Below are 12,211 nucleotides of genomic sequence, written 5' to 3' on the forward strand. Positions count from 1 at the left end.
GTTGGTGTGGAGTTAGAAAGAAGTCAGTTTACTTCTGTAGGTTGCTCCTCATCTCTGCGTAAGTCTAGGGGCTTGAGGCTATAGTAACTGTTTCTAGTGTAATGTACCTGAATCTCTGACCAAACTGTCAGTGGAGTCTTCTCTTTTAAAGATTTTTCCTGTGCCATTTTCTGAAACAGTTGCCTCGCTGTCCATACACCACCACTACCATGCACAGTAGGTTTCAGGGAAAATCAAAAGTCAAGGACAGGCCAAAATTCCCTCAGATCAGACTGTTAAGAATCAGTGGATGCCATAGGAACACTCTTAGAGCCCTTGGCAGACATCATTAGTGCTGACCAAATGCTTGCCTAAGAATCCCTTTAGCACAAATCATTCATTTGGGAAAATTGTCATTTTGGGGGGTTGCTTTTATGGCCAGGGACCTTTAAGGGGACCTTTGCTGCATGTCATACCTCCATCTCTCCTTGTTTGATAAAGTCTAAATGGCAAAAGATTACTCTTAAAAGTCAAATATAAAGAAGTTTCCCTTGTTTTTTTCCCTCATTTAAATCATGATTCCTAAATTATGACTCCAAATCTGATATTGTGGGAATACATGTAATGTATTGCTGTAGGGATGATTTTTTCCGCTCAGAGATATCCTAAATAGCCCACAGTAGACCAGCGAAGGCCAGCCAAAGAGAGATCTTTTGAGTGTGTTTGAATGAATCGGTGACTTCATCCTCTACAAGGGATAACATTACAGAATGAAGAGCCTTGGACTTTCTTTCTGTCCTACTTGAGTGACTTGGCACAGAGCGAGGCTATGAACTCCAGCCATGTGTTAAACACAAGTCTGTCTGTGTGTGTGTTCACATCCATACAGTATGTTGTATATCTAAAACCACATGGCTAATGTATGCCCCAGTAATACTACAAGTGGTTTTTAAATAAAGAAGTTGGAGACAGTAGTCTATGCACAGAACAGATACATGTAATGCACCCGCTGCCTCACTGCCAACTGACTGCCTGTTGTCCTTTCCTGCAGAAGAGACCACACAGAGAGGAGAATTCACTGTGTGGATGGGTATACTGTCTACCCCATGTAGGTCTTGTTCCTCAGGCTAGTTTATAAATCCCTAATGTTTTGAGGCAAGGGAAAGTCTAACAGCCCTATACAGAATGTGGAAAGACCATAAAGGACTGGCTATATTAGGAGAGGCATGTCTACCTTTACTTTTACTGTGCAAAAAAAAAGTGGTTTAGAAAACTTTACAACTGTACTGAGTACAAAATGTGTTCAAACTAGGTATGCATCAATAGCACTCAATAATTCCTAGACATATTATTTAATATGTGAAGTTTTTGTTTAACATCATGAAAACTTTTTGCAAAAAACATTTGAGTTTTGATCTGCCGCCTTCCTGAGGTCTAATTCTACCAGTATTACTAGGAGATCAAATTCCCGCTCGTAACTTTTTTTTCTTTCCGTGCAATTATATATTTCCAAAGTCTGAGCCCCCCGTCAATTGTCTAATGAAGCAAGCCTTTATAGAAAGACAAGCATCTCATTGAAGTCCTTGCTTTCTATAGCTTACCAGTACAGCAACTGTTAGGACATCCCATCTGTCTTTCCCCTCATCTTTCCCATTTTCTGTCATCTCATCAACATTGCTTGCCCACTTTTCTATCTTTTCACAAGCAAGGCTTCTATACACATGTCCCCATTAGACAAGGCCCAGTGACCACAGGTCAGAATGAGCCCAGAGACAATAAAAATGTTGAGGGGCCTGGGTCTGAGATCACAGGTCATATGGAGAATGCGCGCCGGCACCCCTGAGACTGAAACGCTGAACAGAGAGTCAAAGTTGGCTGAAAGGCTGGAAACTGTATTCTGCCTCCAGGCAGGGAGATGCTACACTCACTTGTGGTTACTGTGGTCATGTTCTGAATTTCCAAACTGACTCTATTGATGAGAGGAGAAAGGAAAAGGGGTGGTTGTCTGATGATGCCGATGTCCATTGGCTCATTAATCCCCTATAGCTTTAAAACAAAGAGGCCATGCCTTGACATCAGTCGAGCAAACGCAAACATGTCCTATACTTCAACAGGCTGTAGAGCAAGCACTTATATGTGTTAATTGGTGTGGAATCTTACATAATTTTGCCACCAAATGTACATTTAGAACCTGAACTCCGTCCTTTGCGCCTTAAAACACATTTCATACATTATCCAATCCTTTCTTTCCTTTGTAGGGGAGTGCGTTGGCCAGATGGTTACTAAGCGAGGATTAGGTCCTTTAGCCTGATTGCACGTTCCTGGTACTGACTGCTTTGGCCTTGACTGAGCTCCCTTCACAATTACCTCCACCAGCCATCATGTTTCCATCAGCACAGGGTGAACACCAGCGACAAAGTCTTGTCTCTTTACATGACCGTTGGGATGAAAGTGAATTTATGTAACTTGATTACCAGTTTTTTTTAAAAGCACAAAGGGTATCTGTTTCAAGTGCAAGTCAAAGTTCTCATTAAAGGGACATTCATATTTTATTTATTTTCTGCTTCATGTAAAAAACATAATCATTTAAAGATTGTAGGGCATTCATTCAGCCTTCTCAAATAGCATAACCTGTCACTATGGCACTTTAGAGAACAAAACCCACCAATTCAACGACCAAAGACAGGAAGGCAAAATTAGGTAAAGATCATACATTTGGAACCACAGTGCTTTGGTCTGACCTTTAAAACCTCAGATGATATTTTTGTGAAGATATTGCCATAATGGGCTTACATTTTGGGGTGAGCAGCTCCTTTTAAGAATTTGGAGGCTTGTATAGCAATAAACATGCTATATTCTGAGGCCATTTGTTGTGGGCATGCTTAGACAGTCATATGGTCAAAACGATGCCACTACTTTCCATGTTGGAGAGAAGCGTGAGGCTGCAAACCACTGACATTTGAAATAAAAAACCACAGCACCACAGTGTGCAGCATCACCGAACTGACCAATCAAGGTCACTCCATACTCCCCTATCATCAGTCTAGCTTTATATCTGTCTGGACCTATACATAGTCATTTGTTTTTGCCTAAAGTTGCACTAAACAGCCTTTAGAAGCAGTTTGCTGGCCTCAAAACCCAATGTGTTTATTATTCTTTGTATTTCTTTTTTTTGCTTCAACCATCTTTTTTTCCATCTCATCACCCTGCAGTGTTTTTACTCACTTGTTTCAGGAAGAGCAAATTCTCACAACGAGTCCAGAATGTCCTATTAACAATTTTAAGATGTTTAACAGTTTCTCTCTTCTCTCTAATCCATAGCTGTCAACTGTTGACATGTGTGTAATTGCTGCTCAAGTGGCCATGTATCTAAGTGTTATTACATCAACAAAACTGGCACTAGTAACTCTGCTCATTACCCCTGTGTCTCACTCCCAGTTAGTGTTGTGTTTGGGGAAAATAGTTTGGGTTGGTTTTACATTAGCAAAAGTTTCTTATCAGTCTAGATTGTTTGCTCTCCTTTGTTCTTACAGTTATTCTACTGTTGTCCTGGTGTGTATTTTTTTATATACTAAACCTCCCCTTGGCATTTATGTATGTAGCCATTTTGCAAATGTAATATAGGATATAACTTGTTACTGATCATGTATTTAAAGGTTCCTGTATATGGCAGTCTTCTCTGTATAGAGCAGAACATTCAAGACAAATAGACAAATAGGAAAGGAATGATCAGGGATCAACAATCAGATGTATTCAGAGGGATAATGTAAAGTCTTAAAAAATACTTGCCAGGTACTGAAGACCTATAGACAATAATAGGCTTTCATTGTCAACTGCACTGGTGTGTAACCTTTAAGAAGCCTGATATAATTATTTGCACCTCTAACACAACCCTCTCTTCTATCTAGATGTGGATATCCTCCAAAAGTTGGGGCTCAAGGCAGAGAAGCCGTCACGCTCGGTGCCAGCAGGGGTCATTCCATTCAGATCGGGGATCATCCTCAACCAGCGAGCGCACATCGAAACTCCATTGCGCTCAGTCTTCCCAGCGGCCATCTGGCCCAATCTGGCACTGGTCCTGAGTGTGCGCTCACACCGTGTCAACAGTGCTTTCCTCTTCACCCTGCTCTCAGGCCACAAGAAGCTCCTTCTCGGTCTGCAGCTTGTACCGGGCAATCTGGTCCTTCACACAGGACCAAACACCTCAGTGGCATTGCCCTATGAGCCCCATGATGGTCAGTGGCACCAGCTGGCGGTGGGAATTAATGGACAGAGAGTGACTCTATATGCCTCCTGCGGAGAGCAGAGTGTTCATGCAGACTTTGGGTGGGACAGTGAGGAGGGACTGGCTCCAGAACTCCAGGGCTCCTTCCTGCTGGGGCGGACAAGCCAGCAGCAAGCCTCAGCACACTTTGAAGGAGCCATCTGCCAGTTTGACCTGGTCCCTTCTGCACAGGCAGCTCACAACTACTGCAGGTACATTAAGAAACAGTGCAGGGAAGCTGACACATACAGGCCTAACCTTCCTCCATTGCTGCCTATCCTACCACGAGAAACAAACATCACAGCTACCGCTGCTACACCTAAAGGTGGTGGCCTGCAAACAGCCAAGAAGACCACGCGGCTGAGCCTTGCCAGGAGTGTTGCTGCTGCTGCCTCGGCTGTCAGATATGTGGCCCCCACCCAAACAATAAAGCCCAGCCCTGGGACCATTCCTACACCCATGCTTGGAACTGTGATGCCAGTAACAGTCCAGCTTGGTTTGGCTTCCCCGCCTCCCAAGGCCAGGACTGAAACTGTCACAGCACCACTCAGGACAAGAGTACCCCCGACAAAACCACCAAACCCAAGACCCACCACCTCTAATCCTTCAAATCAAAAACCCTCCAAACCCCCTCCCACAAAGGCCAGTCCCAGTAACAATTCCAAAAAGACGATTGCAGGAACAGACAACAAGAAGAAACTTACTATTCCAGCCACTACCAGCCCCAAACATCCCAAGACAAAGGCTGACCCTACCATATCAAACCAAGGTGCAGTCTCAAAGAAACCACAACCCACCACAGCCAAGAAAACATCTCCCAAGCCTAAAGTCACGCCATCCAAAGCCACTCTGTCCAAACCCAAAACAAATTCTGTCAAAGTTGTTCCTTCTAAACCAACAATATCCAAGGTCAAACCCTCAAAATCAACAATCTCCAAAACTACAACTGCTAAAACCTCCAAACCAGTTTCCAAAAAGGTCATCAAACCAACAAGTCAAGCCAAAACCACCAAGGCTCTAGTCATCCCGCAACCAACCAGACGTTCATACAACCCAGTAACACCACCTGCTACTGATGGCTTCCAGAGCTGGGAGGTGCCACCTACTCAGTTCTCCCTGCTGGATGGAGCTATAGGACAGAAAGGAGAACCAGGCCCACCGGTAAGCACCGCTGGACTGTTGGGTTGGTTTGTGAGTGTGTTTGTGTGTGTCCTTTTTGACTTGGATCTAGGGCTGGTTAACGCAACATGCTTTAAGTCTGTAAGGTATCTGATGGACTGTTGGGGAATAGTAGAAATATTAAAGGGGCCCAGGCTATAGATAACTATAGAAAAAAGCAGCAATATAAAAGAGCATTATAAAATAATTTCTGAAGCTGACAAGGTGCCAGTGTAGAATAGTTAAATTCACATTTTGGTTTTGGTCATTAGCCTGGATGTAGCATTTTCTACAAGCTGAAGTCAAGACAGAGATCACATCCGAGCACACACATATAAGACTGTGCAGCACTAAAGGTTCTGCAAAACCAAGATGAAGAAACATGCAGCTGTTTGTGTTGGCAGTTGTTGGTGGTGAGTTTGATGGTTTATGTTAGGAAAGTGTTGAAAGTGAGTGAAGTACGCTCCAGTAGGGACCCAGTTTGTCACCAGTGAAAGACCAAATTTGATTCTAGTGCTCTGGGGCTAGAAATAAGAAACCACAGAGATATGTAGGTTAATGAGGAGCTATCTCCTTTCCCACATAGGTTAGAAACCCTACTTTTCTTCAAGCCTGTCCTTCTTCCTCTGTGCACAGAGCCCTCCAGGCTGGGTGTGACGTGTCAGGTCTGACGCCCTGCCGTCTCTGCACCAGATTCCTCTGTCATAGAGGGCTGGTGGAGGTCTCATGGCCCTCTTTCAAAGCTAGGTCAAGGGTCAAAGCAGTCAGTAAACACCATCATTCAGCTTCCCAATGTAGGTACAAAGGTAGGCCAGGCCTATAGTATATCACTTGGAGTGGGAACACTGTGACAGGCTGTGTTGGTTAGGCAGATGCTCCGTTGCATCTTGACTGACCACTGGGGACCAACTTTAGCTCCATAGTTGATTTTATTTGTGTGTAACTGCCTCTTAACATAAAATATACACATGTACACTCACATTTGTGTTTGGCCACAGAGCAAAGAAAAGTTTGTTTGTTAACTACTTGGTAGCAGATTTAGTTCAGATTTTTGAATCTCAAGTTGTTTGGCATAGACAAATAAAATGTGTTAGGGAGTTTTATTATGTTATAAGCTATGCCTAATTGTCTACACAGTTCTTCACCTTCAAACGTGGCCTGAGTAATCAGACCTCAGTGTCTCGTCAGCTCCTTCTGGGTGTGTTTGTATTTAAAGCTGCCCTTGTGATTGAGTCATGTTAGTGTAGAGTGTGAGCAAGGCCTGTGTGTTTGAAACGTGTGCCTTGCTTCTTCTTTGTAGTGGTCTGTAATTTGCCGCTGTAGATTGCAGAGTGTGGCGTGTCAAGGGTTGGCTAATTTACATCTGTACTGATGTCCACACCACACTTGACATTACAGTAAACCAAATTACTGCCATTTAGAAAGCAGTACCTGCAATCTCAATATGGAGTGCTGTAATCTCCCACAGAAAATAGATTGTAGAAGGAGGATTAAGGGAAGTTATGAGGTAATTTACTGAAGGACTGCCTGACACAAGTGCTGATAAGAGGTCGAGGCCAAAAAGCTTTTGTTATATTCTAAACTAAGAGCAGTGCCTTCAACACAAAGCCTGCCTAAATGTCCAACCTTGCTAAACTCAAAAGGATCAGCACAAAAACAGTAGCATGTTCTCCAGTCACGGTTTGATTTGGAAAGTGGTAGGCACAAAGGGGTCTCAGGGTGAGAAAATGTAAGAATTTTCCATTGCATATTCTGCAATTCTACACAATAGACTATGACTAACCTATTATGATTTCTTAATCCTATTAATAATGTTTTATAAATATTTGAAGCAGGAATAAACCCTCAGACAACCACAAAGCTCATAATTAAAATGCTTACCTGGTCATATTTTATTCCTCTCTCTGCCTGCTTTGTCCCTCTCTTTCTCTCTGTCTTCATCTATCTCTCACTGATGTAAGCTCCTATATGCTTTACAAGCTATACCTTACAAGCATGTGCTTACTGGAAAATGTTATTTGCTGATAACTGTAAAGCTATGTAGCTATTTACATTAACCAATAAATAAGACGTCCATGATTATAATCCAGACTAGTGAATTAAGGAAATGTTAACTAACCCTGTAGCCACACAGATTGAATTTGAAACTAGGGAAGACAGAATAGTAAACTAGCAATCCTAGAAGAATTATTAATGCTCATCTCGTTTGGCCAACAAGTATAATGCCAACATGAGAAGAACAAGAACAGCTGTTAGCTAAGTCAAAAGTAAAAGCACAAATACACCCTACGGCACAATGTCACACCATTGAGTTTGATAGCTGCCTACGTGCAACATGAACACCTGGATTGTTTTGTGCTCTAGCCTCGAGCTTTCTCCTCTGACTAAGTGGACTGCGCTGTTTCTGAATCATCCAGAATAAATGTAAAGGAGTCAGGAAGAAAGCAAATAAACACCAATATAAGCTCTTCTTCTCAACCAGTGGGAATATAATGGAGTTATATGTAGTGCAAATGAAAATAATATCTGATTTAAATGCCTTTACAATAAATATGAAATTAGTTGTGGGGACAATTTTAGGTCATCATATAAATGGTAGGACCTATCCCCACCGTTGTTGCCATAATTTATACCCATGCTCAGGAGTATTCAATATCTATTAAATGTTCCAAGCTTTACGTTACATTAGAGAATCTGTGTTTTGTCTGAATTCTGACTTAAATGTTTTGTTGCTGTGAGTATGAAATGATAATAAATTTGCCTTAAATGCTGTCATTTGTCAGGATCACAAATTGAGACTCACATGTGGATTGTTTACCCTGAGAATATATCAGGGATTAAACAGGCACTTCCTGCCAAAGTGTGTGGGTGCACACATGCATGCATGCGTGTGTGTATGTGTCTCTGTGTTGCCATGTGGTGCCTTGGGAGATCCCAGATAAACCTAGTCATGCTTCCTTTTCAGCATAGTTTAGATTTCATAAACACACATGTACATACTGTACTCCTTCTCACAGCAGAGTCTTCTACACACACATATTCTCTCTTATACATACTACATATCTCTAATACATACACATGCACACACATTCTGACATATATGAAAGTTAGAAGCCAATGAAAAGCATTGCATTCATTGAGGTTTCAGCCAACAGCTTTGTCATTCATCACTCTTGCTGCTTAAAGCATTAAGCCTCTTCTACTGAAAGACATAATAGAACCGTGATCTAGACTTGTGTTTCCATGGTGCAGATTCTGAACTCTGGCTACCAAGAGAAACATCCATTGCAGGCGCAGACATGGCAACGGTTCCCCATCTGAAGCACCTTTGGCTCCTCACTGCTGCTTTAAAAGTGACTTTGAGATGAGATCTGTTCCACAGTGAACCTGAATGTGATTTATATGTTCAGAGTTTTTATGTTATCGCTGAAAGCGATAGTTTTAATCTGATTATTTTTTAATCAGAGCTATGGAACTGGTTGTGAGTTAAAATTTAATTTAGACCTGAACTGACTGTTCCTCTCATATCTAGGCTTTTGTATTGAGTTAAATTGTACCTGCAAGCTGCTTGAGTGCTTAAATGTAGCCACAATTTGAAAGCTTTTAAGCGGTTTGATTTGCAAATTTGCACTGTGTGTATTCTAGTACTTTTAAATAGTTTGGAATGTTTCATGAAAGTAAAAGAGGTAAATTCAAGTTTTTAGACTTTCAAACAACTGTTTTCACAGATCACAGCACATCTCTCAATTAATAATTCAGATGCAGTTGTCAGGTGGTACAAATCATTCCCTAACTTCCTCATAGGCACAGTCAGTGAGTCTAATCTCATAACTGAAAACAGCATTTGCCATCACTCTGTGTTTGAAATGTGGTGATTGGAAAAGCTTATTGATGCGGGACATACATCCGTGGCCTGACAGCAGGCAACAAGCTCTTAGAAAGAAAGAAATATGTGAAAGAAAGACAGGTGCAAAGAGGAGATGACAGTAGGAATAAACAAACAAACAAGTGTAAGGAAGGAGGGCCAAAGCAGGGGGTGGAAGTGTAAAGATGGACAGGAGTGTGTGTCGATGTTGACAAGTCCTTAGGCCACCATAGAGTGTACCACCTGTAACAGTGGGGGTGGTCTCAACCATGGAGGTCGTCCTGGAAGAGTTGGTGGGGGGCCAATTATAATCTTTAGTTGTTGTTTTGAAGTTGAAAGTTGTACTCTGTCTCTTAAAGTTCATAGACCTGTGAAAACTGAGATGAGGAAACTACAGGAAGGGTACAACCTTCACACTACACTAACTGTGCTATATTTTAGATGCTGCCGCTTTTTTACTAGATGTTCATGTCTAAGTTATCTCAGGCATCGAATTTAACAACATTGTAAAAATACGGTAATGCATTTACAGTGAAGCAGGCATTTTAAAAATGCACTCACGTTCACATCAGCATCCAGAGCCTTATGTGTAACTCGACGGCAACCGCAGGCCCTGTGTTTTTCCTCACTTCTCCTTTTCCTCTTTTCTGATTAAAAGAAAACGAATGAGCACAAGGCTGATAAAGTCACACAGGGGCATTGACTGGTGCAGGAAATGACCTGTTATTTCTAGTGTTTCCTGCCACACAGGAATCCGTCAGAACTTCCTGATGGATAAGACTGAACTCTCATCACCTTGAGATGGAATTACTTCAGAAGGAAAAGGTGTCACTTTTTTACTATGCAGCCACTGTGCAGCCTGTCAAGGAAACACGCAAAACAGTCTTAATGACTTGAAGGTTTTGATAGAAGATTGTTTAGGTATTGAATAAGATCATCTGTATCGTATATGTCAATATGCAACACTGATTGAATTGTCTCTCCCTCCAGGGGCTGCTAGGACCTCCAGGGAAGCCAGGCCTGCCAGGCAAGAGGGGTCCTCGGGTAAGTGGTTTGGTCGTTCTCAAACATCTCCTGTCACATAAAAAATACTTCCATTTGTAACCTCCTAGAAATGATTTTATATGGTGTATGACCCCAGGATTTGTTTTTTCTGGAATCGTGTTAATAAGCGTGTCTTTATTTAGATTTATTGTGGCAACTCCGTGTGTGTGTGTGTGTTTGTTTGTGTTTTTGCTACTGCTGCTGACGTACATGTTGACTGAAAGCTCCAACAGAAACAGACAGTAAATAACCCTCTCGGCAGTTAGGTGAATCAATAAGACAGACAGACAAACAAGGACAGACAAGGACAGAGAGGACTGCATCTGTGTGTTCTGGACCATTTTCTGCAGTTACAATAATAACCTGCCAAGCCAGAATCCAATCCCTCCCCATCACCCAGCTGACACACACACACACACACACACACACACACACACACACACACACACACACACACACACACTCACACACTCACACACACACACACAGACTCGCACACAAAGTTTTCCTATGCAGGCAGATTGACCATATTCAGCACAGGGCTGCGAGTGCTGACCTCCCACCCCTAAGCATAAACAGGAAAGCTCCTATAAAGACGGCCTTTCAAAAGGCTGCCTGTGCCACAGGATGCCTAATAAAAGCACTGTAAACAGAGAGAGAACACATGGCTCCACTGGACTTTCTTCTCCACACTGAGCTGTTGCAGCAGGCTGCACTGACACTTCATTGGAGTCCCATTCTGGACTAATGAAAGGCCTCTTTCTCCAAGGCAGTTAAATAGATATAGTCTCATCCGTGGGTCTTGTTTGAGGAATTGTCTTTTACTTCCTCTTTTTCTCTCTGATGTATAGATACAGACATGTTTTGTAGCCACGCTTTCAAGTTGGCTCCAGGTCAGTTAGTCGGTCCATCATTTTGGTCAAAACTAAAATATCTAAACAATTTTATGGATGCATTGTCCTAAAATTCTATTCAGACATTCATGGTCCCCAGAGGATGACTTGCACTAACTTTGGTGATCCCACTTTGTACCTTTAGCGCCACCAGCAGGTTGACATTTATGGTTTTGAGTGAAATGTCCTAACAACTAATGCCATGAAATGTGGTATGCATATTCATGCTCCCCTCAGGAGGAATTGTACTAACTTTTGTGATCTCTTAGAGCCATCATTCGGTCAGAATTTTGATTAGCCTGTAAAAGTAATGACTTTCCCATCAGCCTCAGCTACACTTATGTACAAGTGTGTACAGATATATACACTATAGCACCATTTGGCTAACTAAGTAACATACCAAACATGGTGAACATTATACCTACTAAATATCACTATGTTAGTTTTATCATTGTGCACATATAGCATATAGCTCAACACAAGTACAGTTCTAGCATGGCTGTAGACTGTTAGTCTAGATTTTTAAATATATTACAGACTACAGAACCCTCTGTCTCCTTGTTTTAAATGTTTAATTAATGGACAAACACTACCCAGTCCAGACAACAGAATCATCCAAATGCATCAAGTATACAGTCAGTGATTGATGTTCATGTGTGCATGCAGATATATTTGGATGCATGTGCTTGTGTCTTATGTGTGTTTTTTTAATTATTACTTAGTGTTTGTGTCTGTCTGTGACTGAGAGACTCTTAGGCTAAAGTCTCTGTGATCCCCCACAGCTATAGATGTATAAGGAGGTCTTTGTCTGGCTCTAATTAAAGCTATTTAGGCCCCAGCAGCACCTCCCATCCCGTCCTTAGTAGCAGTTCCACAACATCAGCCCCACTTAGGCCAATTTCTTATGATTCAAATCAAACCTACCTGGAATCAAACTTTGGGCTTAGCCTTGGCCATTACATTTCTAAGCACAGAGCAACGTGCACAGCCAAGAATAATATAAATACG

The 12,211-nt window shown here is 42.0% G+C and overlaps 1 protein-coding gene across 1 annotated transcript in view; it reads left to right on the top strand.

The window, feature by feature from the left end:
* The window catches only part of LOC127370503 (collagen alpha-1(XXVII) chain A-like), a 72,346-nt gene that overhangs the window by 7,037 nt on the left and 53,098 nt on the right, over nt 1-12,211 (top strand). Inside the window, exons 3-4 of the mRNA XM_051412624.1 lie at nt 3,888-5,404; nt 10,257-10,310. Of these exons, the coding sequence (XP_051268584.1) occupies nt 3,888-5,404; nt 10,257-10,310 (1,571 nt within the window). The remainder of the gene's footprint in view (nt 1-3,887; nt 5,405-10,256; nt 10,311-12,211) is intronic.

Source organism: Dicentrarchus labrax, unplaced genomic scaffold, assembly GCF_905237075.1.
Source record: "Dicentrarchus labrax unplaced genomic scaffold, dlabrax2021, whole genome shotgun sequence".
NCBI lineage: Eukaryota > Metazoa > Chordata > Actinopteri > Moronidae > Dicentrarchus > Dicentrarchus labrax.